Below are 18,082 nucleotides of genomic sequence, written 5' to 3'. Positions count from 1 at the left end.
CGGGAGCACAGGAGAACAAAGTAAGACACTATCGTACAAGAAGGTTATAGGCTGCGCAGCCCTTCACCCAGCCCCCAAGACAGAGAAAGGGGTCTTGAGAGAGGCAGCAAGCAGGCAGGCAGGCAGGCAAAGCCTGATAGATTTTAAAACAGCCCCACGGTTCCCCAGCAAAAGAATGGCTGTGAATCCTCCCAACCTCCCCACAGCCCAAAAAGACCTGCTTATCTCTGCCCAGGCTAGAGAGGAGAGAAGGACAGGTCTTATCTGTTCAGTACACACAAAACACCACGGGGTTTTTTCCTACCGTCAGGCTCTGCCAGGGTCTGTACAACTTTTACAGGCACACAGAGAGAAAGAGAGAGAGAGAGAGCAGTCAGAGTCTAGGGTTTTGCGTTTTTAAGGTGTGGTCATGTTTCAACAACATCTTACCCCACAGCAGAGAAGCGTAGCAAACGTTTAAAGCGGTGCTCTAGAGGTATTTTTACGTTTAGCAGACCAGAGCTGCTGCTTTTTCATTCAAACACCCGCGGTAAAAGAGTCAGAGAGAGAGGGTGGCAGGAGCCAGCAGGAGGGAGGGGGGGTGTTTTGGAAAAGCCTAGGATCTTTCAACCCTATCCAGCGTGTCACAGTTAAGAAGGCGAATGACGACCCACGAGGCTCTGGTTTTTTCCCCCCAGTTTTCTGCCGAGGCATTCCTATGTATGGGTGTCAGTCTAATGGGCCTCTTATCTAGACCCTGCAGCCGTCCATGTGCAGAAACTTTCTTTCAGGCTTGCAGTCAGTATCTGACCCATTCCTTTCAGTTCTAACCGTGCAGAGTTGAATTTTTTTTAGGGAGACAGTCTTATCTTTTTTTTCTCTCCTAAGCGCCTCTGTGCCAAAAAACAGCCATTTCACGGCTTGTTTTTTCTAGGGAAAGAGGGGGTAGACCATAGAAACGGAGTTCTTGACAACCCCCCCCACCCTCCCCAAAAGGCAGCAGGGACGGGGCAATAGAGGAACAGCGGCTTTGGACCTTCTCTAGCCAGAGTGCAAGGGAGGTGTGTGTGTGTGTGTGTGTGTGTGTGTGTGTGTGCCAGCGTGCCACCAGTCTCCTTTTCACCAGTAGCCCCGAGATAACAGGCACGCTACAAGGGGGAGCGGTCGGTCGACAGCTCTGAGACAGCAGAGGGGCAGGGGAAAGAGGGGAGTGAAACCTTAGTGGAGATAGCGGGGTGAAACCTTTCTATTTTTTTTTCTATGAGGGGCTGAATGACTCCCGTTTGCAAGGGTTGACTTTCTAGATCACTGGTTCCCAACCAGGGGTCCATGGACCCCCAGGGGTCCGCGAGAACTAAATTAAGGCCCGCGAAACAAAGTTAGAAACCCATAATAAATTAATATTTTCAATTAAAAGTTCTCTATTATAAAAATATATATTCAAATATTATTCTAAGTGTAATGTTTAACTCACAGTTATGATTAAAGTTTATTTTCAAATTCTCAGAATTTTTATTTTGAACCTTGGGGTCCCTGCGCCGAACAAAAAAGTCCTAGTGGTCCCTGGTCAAAAAAAGGTTGGGAACCACTGTTCTAGATCAACACGCCCAGTGTTATAAGCATGACAGGGGTGGAGAAAAAAGCACAAGAGGGGTGGAGGGAGCCTTCTATTTTTTTCTAAGTGGCTGAAATGACACCCTAGACTAGAGCATGGCAGCAGCAGCAGGTGGGAGAGGGGGCTCAGACTCCTGCTGGCTGAGCTGGCCCCTCCAGCTTTTTTTTTTCTTTACCCATAGGCAGGAGGGCTCCTACACGTGAACAAAGCACACAAATACCCCCTCTATTTCTGCCCCCACGGGTGTTTTGTTTTTTAAAGCAGCTCACACCGACCCTGCAGGGCGGACCTTTCTGACCCAACTCGCGGGGAGAGGAGGCCTCTGAAGCTTGCTAGGGCGGAGCAGGGTGCGACAGACCCTGGCCCCCCCAGTCCGGCAGCCTGTTCACACACTGACCCAGCAGAGGCTCCCAGAAAGCAGCAGCACCCTCCTGCCCGTGTTCCACCGCCCGTGTTCCATCCTAGAGAGAATAGGTAGACCGCAGGACTCGTCTCTATTCTAACTCAGAGCCACAAATGCCCCTCTCTGCTCCCCTCTTCAAGCCCTCCGAGCGGGCAGCATCACCCCATCCAGGGGCAGGGCTGTGAAAGTAAACTTTCTTAAACTTTTTTTTTTAGCCGTAGGCAGGAGGGCTCATTCATGTGAACAAAGCACACAAATACCCCCTCTGTCTCTGCCCCCATGGGTGGTTTTTTTTTTAAAAAAAAAAACCACAACGACAGCCCAGCAGGGCGGACCTTTCTGACCCAACTTGCGGGGAGAGCGGGGCAGAACGTTGAGCTTGGGCACTGAGGTCAGGGGCGGCGAGCCCCGGCCGATTTTCAAGGAATTCCGAGCTAGTTTTTTAAAAAAACAATGCTGGCCCCAATGAGTAGGCTGTTGTAACATGAGCCATGCTTGTGTCAGCGGGACGGTAGCAAGTGACCTCTCGCCGCGTGCGTCCGGGCGAGGGGATGAAGGGAGCGTGATCCCTGCAGGCCTGCAGGGTGGCAGGGAGGAAGGAGGGTGCAAAAAGTGCCCCTCATGGGGAAAAAGGCTAGCGGAGCGAAGCCGCGCCAGCAAAACACTCACACAGACACCCCGACCCACCCCCGAGAGCGACCAAACGGGGCCTGCTGTTTTTTTTGACCGCACGGGTGGTTTTCTTTTTAAAAAAAGCATGACAGCCCTGCAGGGCGGCACGGTTGCACCGAACTGCGATTTTATTCGGTACACTGAATTTCATAGCAGTATCGGTAGGGTGAATGTCATGAAGCAGTTCAAAATTACAGGTTCTTAAACATCTCTACTAAAAATTGAATTACATCGGGCCCTTCAGTTGAGGCAATGATGCTGGCTTACAGGAGACTAAACAAGAATTTCCGGTCGCCTTGCTCTCTACAGATTTTTTAAAAATACGTGTAGTTCTACCAATGTTCTACATAGCACTGATACCAGGTAGATGTTTGCTATACAATGTAAACAACAGAGGGTGAAATTTCCTTCTGGTCAACCCTGACCAGTAGCCAAAACAGTGCAGGTATCTCCCCAAAACACTGACTAGTGTAATGCAGGTGTTGCAGTTAGTAGTGGGGGCAGAGACTGGCATCTTCTGGGGCAAATACAACAGAACCCAGGCGTGAACGGAGCTGGCGGACAAAAATCCTGTCACGTTAGATTTTTAAGACACCATCAGGCTCAGACGCACAAATACCCCACTCATTTGTGCTGCAGTAGTAAATGCAGATGCTCCTGTGGTGGCAACAGCGACAGATTCCAAAAGTTGTAGCATTCAACACCATTTTTTTGTGATGCAGCAATGGCATAGAAAGATGCGGCAGAGGTAAAACGACAGTTCCTTAACAGAAAAACTTATTCACAGGACTCGATGAGTCCTTCAACACGAGCTTTGGGGATTAAATCTCTCTCTCTCTCTCTCACTCACTTACTCACTCACTCACTCTCTTTCTCTCTGTGTGCCTGTAAAAGTTGTATAGACCCTGGCAGAGCAGAGCCTGACGGTAGGAAAAAACCCCGTGGTGTTTTGTGTGTACTGAACAGATAAGACCTGTCCTTCTCTCCTCTCTAGCCTGGGCAGGGATAAGCAGGTCTTTTTTGGCTGTGGGGAGGTTGGGAGGATTCACAGCCATTCTTTTGCTGGGGAACCGTGGGGCTGTTTTAAAATCTATCAGGCTTAGCCTGCCTGCCTGCCTGCCTCTCTCAAGACCCCTTTCTCTGTCTTGGGGGCTGGGTGAAGGGCTGCGCGGCCTATAACCTTCTTGTATGACTAAAGTGGGTCAGGGGCTTCTCTATCAGTTCCCCCTATTCTACATCTATGCTTGAGGATCTGCCGGAGACTCAGCTGCATATTCTGATGGGGGAAATATTCTCTCTCTCTCTCTCTCTCTCTCTCTCTCCCTCCCCACATAACAGGATAGTACGGAAAAAACCGAAGGGGTTTGCTTTTAGAGGAGAGAGGTAGTCTGCAGGCTATAAAAAGCATGCTTCCAACAACCACAACTCCTCTCTCCTAGTCAGAAAATCAGTTGTTTGGGGAGGGGTAACTCCAGCCTGGATTCTGGCGACCTGACTCATACTCTGGAACCCACCCGCAGGTTGGAGGATGTGCCGCGCTCTATAAAACACGTCTCTCTTTCTGTCTTGGGGGCTTAAGAATATAGGGGCTAGCAGGCTTGGTGTAGAAAAAAAAAAGGCTTAATTTTAAAAACTAGATTTTTAGGCTGCCTGTACTGTAGGGGGTTGCAAGCTGCTAATGTGTCTCAACCCCTCCTAGTCCAAAAAACCACTTGTTTGGGAATCTCCTGGCCGGAGGTGGCAAGGACTGAAAAAACCACTCGGAGGGGCTTGACACACCCAATGACTTGGGAAAAACGCTCAGCCCGTCTTCCCCCTCCCCTGTACAGAGAGATAAGGGCTCCCACACACACCCCTGCCTGTCAACCACTCTGTAGAAAAAAAACAGGCTCTCTCCATAGCCCTGATAAACACCATCCCAGGGCACAGAGGCTTGCCCATCTCCCACTGCTGCCTCACGGGTCACACCTAAACACACACACACACACACACACACACACACACACGGCATGCCAGCAGTTGGAACACGGGGTTCCGGCTACTCCTAGTCACACCACACACACCAGGGGAGGGACTTCCGGGCTGTAAAAAGTGACAGGGTGATGAAAATAAAAGGTCTCCCTAATAGCTACTCACAGCTTTTACACACTCCAAGCATTTATGTGGTTCCCCCCTCCCCCAATGTGGATGGGCTGATGGGCTTTTAGCTTGTCAGTCCGAGCAAAATGCTTTCCATACTCCAAGCATTTATGTGGTTTCTCTCCAGTGTGGATTCGTTGATGGGCTTTTAGCTTGTCAGTCCGAGCAAAATTCTTTCCACACTCCAAGCATTTATGTGGTTTCTCTCCAGTGTGGATTTGCTGATGGGCTTTTAGCTTGTCAGTCCGAGCAAAATTCTTTCCACACTCCAAGCATTTATGTGGTTTCTCTCCAGTGTGGATTCGTTGATGGGCTTTTAGCTTGTCAGTCCGAGCAAAATTCTTTCCACACTCCAAGCATTTATGTGGTTTCTCTCCAGTGTGGATTCGCTGATGGGCTTTTAGATTGTCAGTCCGAGCAAAACGCTTTCCACACTCCAAGCATTTATGTGGTTTCTCTCCAGTGTGGATTCGTTGATGGGCTTTTAACTTGTCAGTCTGAGCAAAACTCTTTTTACAATGGAAGCTTTTATATGGTTTCTCCCCAGTATGGATACATTGATGCTTAGTAAGCTGAGAACGCTGAGCAAAACTCTTTCCACACTCCAAGCATCGATGTGGCTTCTCTCCAGAATGGAGTTGTTGATGGGCTTTTAGCATGTCAGTCCGAGCAAAACTCTTTTTACAATCGAAGCATTTATATGGTTTCTCCCCAGGATGGATACATTGATGTTTAGTAAGCTGTGAACGCTGAGCAAAACTCTTTCCACACTCCAAGCATTTGTTTGGTTTCTCTCCAGTGTGGATTTGCTGATGGGCTTTTAGATTGTCAGTCCGAGCAAAACGCTTTCCACACTCCAAGCATTTATGTGGTTTCTCTCCAGTGTGGATTCGTTGATGGGCTTTTAACTTGTCAGTCTGAGCAAAACTCTTTTTACAATGGAAGCTTTTATATGGTTTCTCCCCAGTATGGATACATTGATGCTTAGTAAGCTGAGAACACTGAGCAAAACTCTTTCCACACTCCAAGCATCGATGTGGCTTCTCTCCAGTGTGGATTTGCTGATGGGCTTTTAGATTGTCAGTCCGAGCAAAACTCTTTCCATACTCCAAGAATGTATGTGGTTTCTCTCCAGTGTGGCTTTGTTGATGAGCAGTTAGTGTGCCACTCAGAGCAAAACTCCTTTTACAATGGAAGTATTTATATGGTTTCTCCCCAGTATGGATTTGCTGATGGACCCTAAGATTTGTCCTCCAAACAAAGCTCTTTGCACACTCTAAGCATTTATGTGGTTTCCCCCCAGCGTGGATAAGTTGATGAGTAGCAAGGGTGCAATTCTGAGTAAAGCTCTTTCCACACACCTGGCATTTATGTTTTTCCCCTGTGTGGAGTTGGTGATGGCCAGGAACATCTCCCTTCCAACCAAAGCTCATACCACGCTTGAAGCATTTATCAAGATCCTCCTCTGTGTTACTTCTTCGGTGTGTATCAAACACTTGGGATTCAGCTCCCTGAGAAGCAGAGTATTTGTTCCCCCTCTTACGTTGTGTTCCAGTGTTTCTTCTCTGCTGCTTTTCATCATATAGGAGGTGTTGTGGTTCTACCTTGCACTTGTTCTGGAGACCATCAGCTTCTGGAATAAGGAGAAAAGGCTAGTAAGACCTTCAAGCAAAAGCAGAATCAAGTAAAGAAGGCCATAAAGTGCTCTTAATAATGACAGATCATGAATCACTAGAAGGGGAGAGAAATCCTGCCCTGTATTAACCAGCTGTTGATGCTTCCTTGGAGGGAAGTTCCATCAGAGACAAGATAGGCCAATGCAACCTCCACGTTCAGAGGCTGTATCTGAAGAGGAATGCTTTGGATCTGCTCCTCTTCTTGTGAACATTCCAGGAACTCTAGTTGGCCACTATGTGAAACGGGAGGCTGGACTAGAGGGAAGAGGAAGAGTTAGTTTTTATATGTCAACTTTCTCTGCCACTTAAGGAAGAATCAACCAATTTACAATCCCCTTCTTTCCCCCTCACCACAACAGACGCCCTGTGAAGTAATTGGGGCTGAGAGAGCTCTTAAGAGAGCTGTGACTAACCCAAGGTCACTTCATGTGTAGGAGTTGGGAAACTAACCCAGTTCACTAGATTAGAGTCTGCCACTCATGTAGAGGAGTGGGGAGTCAAACCCGATTCTCCAGATTAGAGCCCACCAATCCAAACCACCGCTCTTAACCACTACACCACGCTGGACATCTGGCCAATCTCTTCCTTATTCAAACACAGAACTGACTGCGTTCACTGGAGAGAGAGTTGGGAGCAGAGCTATACATCTCAACTACGGAGACCCAACCTGAGCTCCAAATGTCTTCTCCACCCCCAGGTATGTTGGCCTCCCAAGCCACATGTTATGTGACCCCACCTGTACAGCTGAGGCAGTTGGTGACTGAAGACTGGGTATTTCCATTAGTGGCCCCTGGTCTGGGGAATGTCCCTCCCTTAAAGTTCAGCTGGAGCCCAAGATGTGCCCTACCTGCTTTCACCACACAAGTAAGCAGATATCAGCTGACATAGGCATAAACTATGGGGGGCTGAGGGGCTCGAGCCCCCCCGAACTTGGTCGGGGGGCTAAGCCCCCCCAGGCAACCAGTGCCCACATGAGGGGCTCAATTACAATGGCAGCTGAAGCCCAGTCCTGTTCTACCTTCCTGTTGTATCACATTACAATTTCCATTATTCTTTGGGCTTTGTTCCTGTTTGCTAGTATGTATTTGTGTGTTTATTAAGAATTTATACACTGCCTTAAAAGCCCTGTTCCTATGGCCCAAGCAAAGGATCTTGCCACTGAACTTTGCAGGTTTGTTCTCACCCACAATTACTCAGGTTTGCTGAGGAGTCATACCTTCAAATAAGTGGCACAGCCGTCGGCACCCACATGGTTCCACAGTGTGCCAACATTTTCTTGGAGGATCTAGAACACCGTTTTCTGAACTCCTACCCATTGACACTCTCCTTTACTTGAGATTCATTGATGACATTTTCTTTCTCTGGACTCATGGCAAAGAAGCCCTCAAAAGACTTCACCAGGCTTTCAACAACTTCCACCCCACCTTCAATCTAACTATGAATTTCTCTGAACAAGAAATATACTTCTTGGACAGAAGCAAATGCGAGATGCTAGAGAGGCACTGCTGACAATTTTAGCATCAGTAAGGTACCTTGCCTGTCAGGGCATTGCAATATGTAGCCATGACGAAGAAGAGTCAAACCTGAAACAGCTCTTGTTGCTATGTGCTACGGATGTTCCACAGCTGAAATCATTGTTGAATTGTACAACCTACAAATGGATTTCACCTACCGGTGAATGAAATGGTTGAGATCATGGCTCACAATGTTCTACGTACACTAGTGAGAGAGATTAAAGCAGCTGTTTATTACAATGTAATTGTTGATGGCCCTGACCTGGATGGCCCAGGCTAGCCTGATCTCGTCAGATCTCAGAAGCTAAGCAGGGTCAGCCCTGGTTTGTATTTGGATGGGAGACCACCAAGGAATACCAGGGTTGCTGTGCAGAGGAAGGCACTGGCAAACTACCTCTGTTAGTCTCTTGCCTTGAAAACCCCGTAAGGGATCGCCATGAGTCGGGTGTGACTTGATGGCACTTTACACACAATTTTTTTTTTTTTTATGTGATCACAGATATTACCACACAAGAAGGTTTCATTTTGCTTCCCCATTGCTACAGAGGATTTGTTTGTGGAATTTTATTTTATTTTATAAAACTAAATCCACCACTGCTAAAACTCTCTTTTCTATTTTGAAAGATGTACTCTGTCGCTTTGATCTTTCTCTTGACAGATGCCGTGGCCAATGTTGCTGGACATCTTAGTGGAGTACAGGCTCTGGTAAAGGCCGAGGAGCCAAGAGCACTATATGTTCATTGATTTTCACGTTGTGAACTTAGTGGTACATGAGCTCTACCGTCCATGAACATGTTCCCTCCCCTCTTATAGCCTGCCAAGTTGGCAATGGCAGCCATCATCACATCTTGGGGCAGGGAGTTTCACAATTTAACTAAGCATTGCGTGACAAAATACTTCCTTTTATCTGTTTTTAATATTTCACCCTTCAGCTGAAATGCTCATTTCCATGGCTTCTCTGAAAGGCCCAAGAGGAGGCCTTGTTGACATCCCATAAACTGTTACGGAGGCCAATCACCCTCCTCCCTTGCTTTCCATGGATTTTCACCTGCAATCAAGATTTTGTCCCCCCTGAAGAACAATGAGCTCGCTCATTCCCCAAGGGACTGGCATCCAAGTACCAGCATGGTGTAGTGGTTAAGAGCGGTGGTTTGGAGCAGTGGACTCTGACCTGGAGAACCGGGTTTGATTCCCCACTCCTCCACATGAGTGGTGGAGGCTAATTTGGTTAACTGGATTTGTTTCCCCACTCCTACATACAAAGCCAGATGAATGACCTTGGACCAGTCACAGCTCTAATAAGAGCTCTCTCAGCCCCACCTACCTCACAGGGTGTCTTTTGTGGGGCAGGGAAGGTGATTGTAAGCCGGTCTGATTCTCTCTTAAGTGATAAAGTCGGCAAATAAAAGCCAACTCTTCTTCTACCAACCTGGACCAACCCTGCTTAGCTTCCGAGAGCTGATGAAATCGAGCTAGGTGGTCCTTCATAGAAGGAATGACTTCTGCCTTCAGCATCTGTGAATTAAGGGAAAGGATAGCCTTACCCAGAGAGGCCACATTCTGACAATTGTCCTCCATGACTTCCTTGTGAAGCCTTCTTTGGTCCAGATCCAGCAGAGCCCACTCCTCCTCGGTGAAATGAACAAACACCTCTTCAAAGGTCACCAGACCCTGAAAAGAGAAACAAACCAATACTCCTCTATTGTCACAGATAATGTAAGAATTCCTCCCCTTCTAAGGGCAATCCAAAAGGACTACAATAAGATGATGACATTTAGGATTCACACCTCTATCAGACATTTTCATTATATATCCAGTGAACATCGAGATATATATATATCCAGTGATCTGTGCTGGCAGCAACAGACCAAGAAAGGGATCTTGGGGTGGTAGTGGATAGCTCAATGAAGATGTCAACCCAGAGTGCGGCTGCTGTAAAAAAGGCAAATTCCATGCTGGCCATAATTAGACGAGGAATAGAGAATAAAACTGCTGATATCATATTGCCCTTGTACAAATCTATGGTGAGACCACACTTGGAATACTGTGTACAGTTCTGGTCACCACACCTAAAAAGGATATTACAGAGCTTGAGAAGGTGCAGAAAAGAGCAACCAAAATGATTAGGGAACTAGAGCAACTGTCCTATGGGGAGCGGTTAAGACGCTTAGGGCTGTTTAGCTTGGAAAGAAGGCGTCTGAGGGGAGACATGCTAGAGGTCTATAAAATTATGCATGGTTTGGAGAGAGTGGACAGGGAGATGTTTTTCTCCCTCTCCCATAATACTAGAACACGGGGTCATCTGCTAAAGCTGGAGGGAGAGATTCAAAACAGATAAAAGGAAGTATTTTTTAACACAACGCATAGTTAAATTGTGGAACTCCCTGCCCCAGGATGTGGTGATGGCTGCCAGCTTGGAGGGCTAAGAGGGGAGTGGGCATATTCATGGAAGAGAGGGGTATTCATGGCTGTTAGTTAGAATGGATACTAGTCATGCAGCATACCTATTATCTCTAGTATCAGAGGAGCATGCCTATTATTTTGGGTGCGGTGGAACACAGGCAGGATGGTGCTGCTGCACTCGTCTTGTTAGTGGCTTCCTAGAGGCACCTGGTTGGCCACTGTGTGAACAGACTGCTGGACTTCATGGGCCTTGGTCTGATCCAGCAGGGCCTTTCTTATGTTCTTATGTTCACAGTTAACAGCCACAGGAAAGAGACAGAGAGAGCTTCTCCCTGGCCTAGGGAGGTGGGGAGAGGCATCCGGGGCAAGATCCAGAGTTCTACACTTACCCGATCAGGATGCACGGAAGCTGCTTTCTCTCTGTCCCAAAGAGATGGCAAAGAAGGTATCATTGGTTTTATGGCAACACCTGGAAGGATAAAAAGGTAAATGGAAAGCATTCTCTACTTTCCAAGTGCTTTGCTTTACAGTTTCATGCATTTCAGTTCCTCTCTTTTTTCATGATCACTCTTTGCATCCTGATTGCAGAAAATTTCTAGCGTCCACACTTTTGTCCAATCCAATCTTTATATGGTTCATATACAAAAGTGTGGTCTGTTGGCCAATGGTACAGAGCTCACAGAATTCAGAAGGAATAACTCTGAAGTGCAAGGAACAGGCAGTCATAAACCAAGAACACAAAAGCAGCTACCAAATCCCACAATCTTGTGGCATGCGGCCACAAGAACATATGGGAAAAGGCAGCCTTGCTATTGGGGAAGTACCGATAGTTACCCTCTTGACATGCTAGCTAGGCAACATGGTGAGACATTCCACTGACATATTGTCTTTATTAGATTTGCATGCCTTCTTCTGGATTTCCCCTGTTCTACAATCCCTGCCCAACTGCATTATTGAGACTTACTAGGAATCTTTGTTGTTAAATTCAAATATTCTTATCCTATCTACTACTATTACCATATCTTGTAATCAGCTCATTGCCTTCTAATCTGCTGATTGACTGAAGTGACTTTTTAATCATTTGTGTATTCTGCCTTAAGTGCCAGTTAGATAGAATTTATATCATGGTCTCCCCCAGCCTAAACCGGGCTCAGGGCAGTTCACATAATTAAAACAGCATTTCAGAAATTAATCCATACAATTAAAGAAAAAAAATCCAATTAAAACGATAAGTCATAATCCAAAATATATAGTACTTATTATTAATAATGATAATCACAGAATATCTCATTCCTAGAGAAAGATTAGCTCAGTGATGTCATACTACCAAACAAGGGTAGTCACAGGACAATCCAAAACCATTTTCGGACAAAACTTTTCATACCCCGACACTTAACACCTAGTAAGATAGAACATAGTTTTAAAAGCACCCGATTGCTGCCTTCCATCACCATCCATTTGAGGTTTGTCAACTCTAGAAGCTCCTTTTCCTGTAGAAAACTGGGTACCAAAAGCTCATGACTTACAAGTATCGGAAGACTGATTTGGGTACTGTGCCATAAGAACTTCTGAAAGGTCTGAAACTTTTTCTATTGGCCCAATGCACTATTTTCCAGGGAACCACCATAGTGTAGTGGTTAAGAGCAGTGGTTTGGAGCGGTGGACTCTGATCTGGAGAACTGGATTTGATTCCCTACTCCTCCACATGAGCGGCGGAGGCTAATCTGGTGAAGTGGGTTGATTTCCCCACTTCTACACATGAAGCCAGCTGGGTGACTTTGAGCTAGTTTGATTCTGCCTTAAGTGGTAGAGAAAGTCAGCATTTAAAAACCAACTCTTCTTTTTGCAATTTCTAAACTGAGATGCTGGGGTGGAGTATCTCTCACAGGATGGGGGTGGGGAGAATCGAAGCAGCTCTCCTACTCAAAGAGGACCCAAAGTGTGAATGACACCCATTTCGATCTTACCTGGAAAAGTTGCTCCGTGGTAACACTCCTGTGTTGTCTTTTCCTGCACCTGAAACAGAAGTGGGGATCCAAGAAAGGGGAGGCCAATGAAAAAAAGAAGAGGGAACAGGCTAGGTTGTGTTCTAGAAACTTAGAGTAATCCATGAAGATTTTAAGGGTATCTTGGATCATATTCTATGCCCTGCCCCACTACCTCGATGAAATCCTCTCACCTGCTGGTCCTGATTCTTGTCCTCTGCTTGGCTTAAGAGGAAACCTTCTGCCAGGGCCACCGCCTGGGAACTGGTCTCCGGCCCGCATTCCCTGACCCATCTCCCCATCTCTGGGGGCAGGACGGCCAGGAACTGCTCCAGGATCACCAGGTCCAGCATCTCCTTCTTGCTGTGCCGTTCTGGCTTCAGCCACTGGTGGCAAAGATGGTGGAGTCGGCTACAAACCTCTCGGGGGCCCTCCGTCTCCTGGTAGGGGAAGTGCCTAAAATGCTGGCACTGCACATCTGGAGGGAGGACATTGGTGTCTCCCAGGCCCTTCTTCATGATTCCTTCCCACATTATCCTTCTGCTCCCAGCCTTGGCGGCATCGAGGCCTTCTCTTGATTCGGGGACAGCTGAGTCCGGCTCTCCCCTCATCTTCCCTTCCCCTCTGAACAGCCTCCACCTGGACTAGCAGATCACCTTCTGCCTCTGCCAGATCCTTCTGTACAGGCAAGTGCCAGATCTGTGATCTCCTGCGAAGCCAAGCCAGTTTTTTGGACTGAGAATTCATAGACACACAATCACGCATATATGTGACATCTGCATCTGAAGAAAGCTCTGATTCACGAAAGCTCACCTAGAGAAGATTTGCCTTCAGTAAGCCACAGCAGAGTGGAGAAGGGAACCCTCCAAAATCCCAAGTTTGCTCTTCCAAAACAGCAGGGGAAAAACCTGCAGACCTTTTGGGACCACGGCTGCCCCACATGAAAGCCAGGCTGATGGGAAGAATTACAGCCAAACGCCAAAAGAGAGGCGATTTGCAGAGTTTGCAGAGCGCAGCGGAATGCACCGAAACAAAAAGCCGCGTGTGCAGAGACCAGATTGCAGGGAGAGCTCCGCTCGGCCTCCGGAGAAGAGGAGACAGCAAGAGGGGGGAAAGCTTTGGAAAACGGAGGGAATATTCTTGCTTCACTGCGGAGTTTTTTTTTTGGGGGGGGGGATTGAATTCTGCAGGGCTCTTTGCAATACCCCAAACGCCGCCGCCCCCGTACTATTCCACTCTCAAAACCAGGGGGATGCTTTGCAAAGTTAATCTCCTTTTATCGCTTACCGGTTCCGAAAAAAGTTCTCCGGCGCTGCCTTCTCCTCCCTCTCCCACGACTCTCTACTCACATGGCACAATGGCGCAGGTAGGGACCGGGGCAAGTCGAGCGGTCTTTTGCTGATGCCCCTCTACGAATTCAGATTGGCTCTCTGCATTGGGCAAAAAAGGACCCCCTCTCCGTTTAGCCCTGCCAGAGGGTGCATCTGTTTCCCCAGCCAGCCTCAAGCCGATTTCCCTGCAAGGTGTGGCAAAAGGGAAGGCAGGATTCGAACCCCTTTCCCCTCCCACCTTGAGCTCATTTTTGCCTCTGAGGAGGGTTCCTGAGGTTCAGAAAGGAAGGGAGGAAGGCAGCTAATATGGAGCCACTGAATGCAAAATAATCCCTGTATATATGTACGAGAGGGGGGGATCTGTTCCTTAAGAATTGCATGGAGGATAAGGAGAAGCGTCACTGACTTGAGGCAAGCAGAGTATTTTGTATTCATCAGCTGTGCTGCTCCCTGCCAAGAGACGACTTTGTTCCAGGTTGTGGTTCGATTTGGGCTGAGGGGAGAAGGGGTGTCTGCCCCAATAGGGTTGACAGGCCCCGCTTGACCGCTGGCAGGTGATGTGAGGGTTGGTTTGAAAGATCCAGGTCGGGAAACTCCTGGAGATTTGGGAATGGAGCCTGGGGAGGACAGGGACCTCTGTGGGGTACAGTGACATAGAGTTCATCCTCCTGAGAATCTATTTGCTTCAGGGGAACTGATCTCTGTAATCTGGAGATGAGCTGTAATTCCGGGGGATCCCCAGGTCTCACCTGGAGGCTGGCATCCTTACCCCCCAGATGTGCACGGGAAGGAGTTGGACCTCTCCATTTGGGGATCCTTTGGTTCCCTGCCCTCAACTGTTTCTTGCCATGTTGTTCTAAGGCAGTTTCTGCAAGTGGGTTGTGGCCCAGCCCCCCGCCCCCATCACAGTGGCCGCCCCTGACCTTTCCAATGTCATGCATTAGTTTGTACTTTTTCTTCACTGCACATAGAATAATTGAATTGGAAGGGACCATACAGGCCATCAAGTCCAACCCCCTGCTTCATGCAGGATCAGCCTAGAGCATCCCTGACAAGTGCTTGCCCAGCCTCTGCTTAAAGGCTGCCAGTGAGGGGGAATTCACCACCTCCCTAGGTAGCTGATTCCACTGTCAAACAACTCTTATTGTAAAAAAAATTTCCCCTAATATCCAGCTGGTATCTTTCCGCCTGCAATTTAAACCCATTATTGCGAGTCCTATCCTCTGCTGCCAACAGGAACAGCTCCCTGCCCTCCTCTAAGTGACAGCCCTTCAAATACTTAAAGAGAGCAATCATGTCCCCTCTCAACCTCCTCTTCTCCAGACTAAACATTTCCAACTCCCTCAGCCTTTCTTCATAGGGCTTGGTCTCCAGGCCCCTGATCACCCTCTTCGCTCTCCTCTGCACCCGTTTCATTCTGTCCACATCCTTAAGTGAGGCCTCCAGAACTGCACACAATACTCCAGGTGTGGCCTGACCAATGTGTTAGCCAAAATGCCCAGTTATGAATTGTTATATGGGGGAATTAGCGAATCAATAACCGGCAATGGGCATAACTTGAGCTGGGATGCAACCTTTGTCTACCAGAGTCCATACCATGACCAGTAAAGAGGCAGAAGCAATGGAATTAGGTTAAAAGTAATTAGTCAGATTATATGTTCACACGCACATACAAAACTACACATACACATCACACAACATACAGAGTCTAGCAATCAAAGAGAGGAATAAAGAGACTTTTGCCATGTGGCAGGCAGAGGAGGAAATATACTGCACCTCTCTTGCAGATTAGTTGTCCGTCCTGAATTCCATGCAGTTTTGGGGGGATAAAAAGGGGACGGGGGGGGGGGCTAGGTGTCCAAGCATGAACACCCCCTCTGGCAGAGTGCCAGGCAGTATGGAGGGGAAGGCCCAAGGGAGAGAGAGAGAGAGAGCGAATGGGCAGGGAGCACTCCAGTTATACTGTTTTTCTGGGGGCGGGGAGAAGGGTTTCACCCCTCCTAGGTTCCCAGGTGGCAAAAAGGTGACAACAGACTTAATCTGTGGTTTGGGGTGGAGCAGTGAGAATTTGGAAATCTATTCTGATTCCAATGGCTTTTGCAACTGGAACTTCTCTGCTGATGAGATTAGCATTCAGGAACAATGGGAGCGATCTGTGCAAACGTCCTGGGGTCGCTGCGGCTGGGTTGGAGGAATGACTCATCATGATGTCTGGATTGCTGCTGATGGCCCATTAAGCGGTGGATGTTGCAAGGGTGGGGGTGCTTGACACTGACTTCCTGACATTCTGCTTCTTCTGACATAGCTGCAGCTGGAATAGAGCCTATACAGGAACATGGCTTCCCTCTGGTTCACCGGAGGCTGCTCCTGCATCTGCTTCCTAGCTGCTAGCTGCACGGCGCTCGCAGGAGCGGCCGAGTCCGTGACGACGGAGCGCGCAGCGGCCATCCCGTAGCGTTTGGGGCGGGCGCGCAGCCAGCGGAGTAGTCAAGTGTCAGCACAGCGGGTTGCCAGATCCCGTCCGGGAGGGGGGGGCAGGCCCGTATGCTAACAAATGCAGTGTACAGCGGAACCATGACATCTTGCGATTTGGATGTTATGCCTCTGTTGATGCACCCCAAGATCGCATTAGCTTTTTTGTTGTTGCTGCATCACACTGGCTGCTCATATTTAACTTATAGTCCACCCGTACCCCAATATCTTGTTCACTCACACTGCTACCCAGAAGTGTATCCCCCATCCAATATGCGTGTCCCTCATTTTTGTTACCCAGATGTAGAACTCAGCACTTATCCTTGTTGAATTGCATCCTGTTCACATCCACCCACTTTTCCAGTGTGTTCAGATCTCATTGGATTCTCTATCTATCTTCTGGTGTGTTCGCTGCTCCTCCCAATTTGGTGTCATCTGCAAATTTAATGAGTAGTCCCTCCACACCCTCATCCAGATCATAAAATATTGAAAAGTACCGAGCCCAGAACCAAACCCTGTAGCATCCCACTGGACACCTCTCTCCATTCAGATGAAATGCCATTGACTGGTACTCTTTGAATGCGGTTCTCCAACAAGTTCCCTATCTACCTGACTATCCTAGGGTCCAGTCCACAGTCCTCTAGTTTACCCATCAGGACATCATGGGGAACCCTGTCAAAAGCCTTACTGAAATCCAGGTAAACCACAGTCAATTTACATTCCAGTTCCAAAAAAGGCGACATCAAAGACTGCAGGAAACATTGGACCATTGTATTAATTTCTCATGTGAGTAAAGTTATGCTCAAAATTTAACAACAAAGACTGTTACCATACATGGGATAAGAAATGCCTGATGTTCAAGCTGGATTGACAAAAGGAAGAGGAATTAGAGATCATGAGAACCTGTGGCGCAGAGTGGTAAGCTGCACTACTGCAGTCAAAAGCTCTGCACACGACCTGAGTTCGATCCCAACGGAAGTCAGTTTCAGGTAGCTGGCTCAAGGTTGACTCAGCCTTCCATCCTTCTGAGGTTAGTAAAATGAGTACCCATCTGGCTGGGGGGAAAGTGTAGGTGACTGGGGAAGGCAATGGCAAACCACCCTATAAACATAGTCTGCCTAGTAAACGTCGAGATGTGATGTCACCCCATGGATCAGTAATGACCCGGTGCTTGAACAGGGGACCTTTACCTTTTATGTTTGTTACCTTTACATTTATGTTTGTTACTGGAGCATACAAAAGAATCTCAGAAGAAAATCAGCTTGTGTTTCATAGATTACAGCAAAGCTTTTGACTGAATGAATTATGAAAAGTTATGTCTGGTTTTAAGGGAAATGGGTAGTGGAACAGGCTTCCTCAGGAGGTGGTGAGCTCGCCTTCCCTGGAGGTTTTTAAGCAGAGGGTAGATGGCCATCTGTCAGCAATGCTGATTCTATGACCTTAGGGCAGATCATGAGAGGGAGGGCATCTTAGCCATCTTCTTGGCATGCAGTGTGGGTCACTGGGGGTGTGTGTGTGTGAGCACTTGGCCTAACGAGAACCACAAACCACAACAGGAGACGAAGTTGTCCAAAGAAGCTGGTTTTACTGGTCACAAAGGTTAGCAGCGCACAGGGAAACTAAGACAGCAATGGGGCAAACTGCTACAACCACTGGAAATTCCCAGCAGACCTTGGGAAGTGATTGCCATGGATTTCATGACAGATCTCCCACTTAGTGGGGGGAAGACTGTACTGTGGGTTGTTACTGATTTATTATCCAAACAGGTACATTTGGTTCCGTGTGCGGGTATCCGCAATGTCAGACGTCCAGGGGACCGTCGCAGAAAGGGAATGCCACTGAGTTCGAACAAGTCCCGTCAAGCGGTTGACCTCTGCGTCAGTTCGATTTAGC

At 47.9% G+C, this 18,082-nt stretch overlaps 1 protein-coding gene across 1 annotated transcript in view; it reads right to left on the bottom strand.

Moving 5' to 3' along the window:
- Positions 1-4,810: 4,810 nt before the first annotated feature.
- Positions 4,811-18,082, bottom strand: part of LOC130493416 (zinc finger protein 501-like) — a 31,675-nt gene continuing 18,403 nt past the window's right edge. Inside the window, exons 2-4 of the mRNA XM_056867151.1 lie at positions 9,543-9,669; positions 6,352-6,441; positions 4,811-5,937 (exon numbers count right to left, since the gene is read on the bottom strand). Of these exons, the coding sequence (XP_056723129.1) occupies positions 4,811-5,937; positions 6,352-6,441; positions 9,543-9,669 (1,344 nt within the window). The remainder of the gene's footprint in view (positions 5,938-6,351; positions 6,442-9,542; positions 9,670-18,082) is intronic.

This window comes from Euleptes europaea, chromosome 1 (genome assembly GCF_029931775.1).
Source record: "Euleptes europaea isolate rEulEur1 chromosome 1, rEulEur1.hap1, whole genome shotgun sequence".
Classification (NCBI taxonomy): Eukaryota; Metazoa; Chordata; class Lepidosauria; order Squamata; family Sphaerodactylidae; genus Euleptes; species Euleptes europaea.
This window is presented reverse-complemented; position numbering and strand designations above follow the sequence as displayed.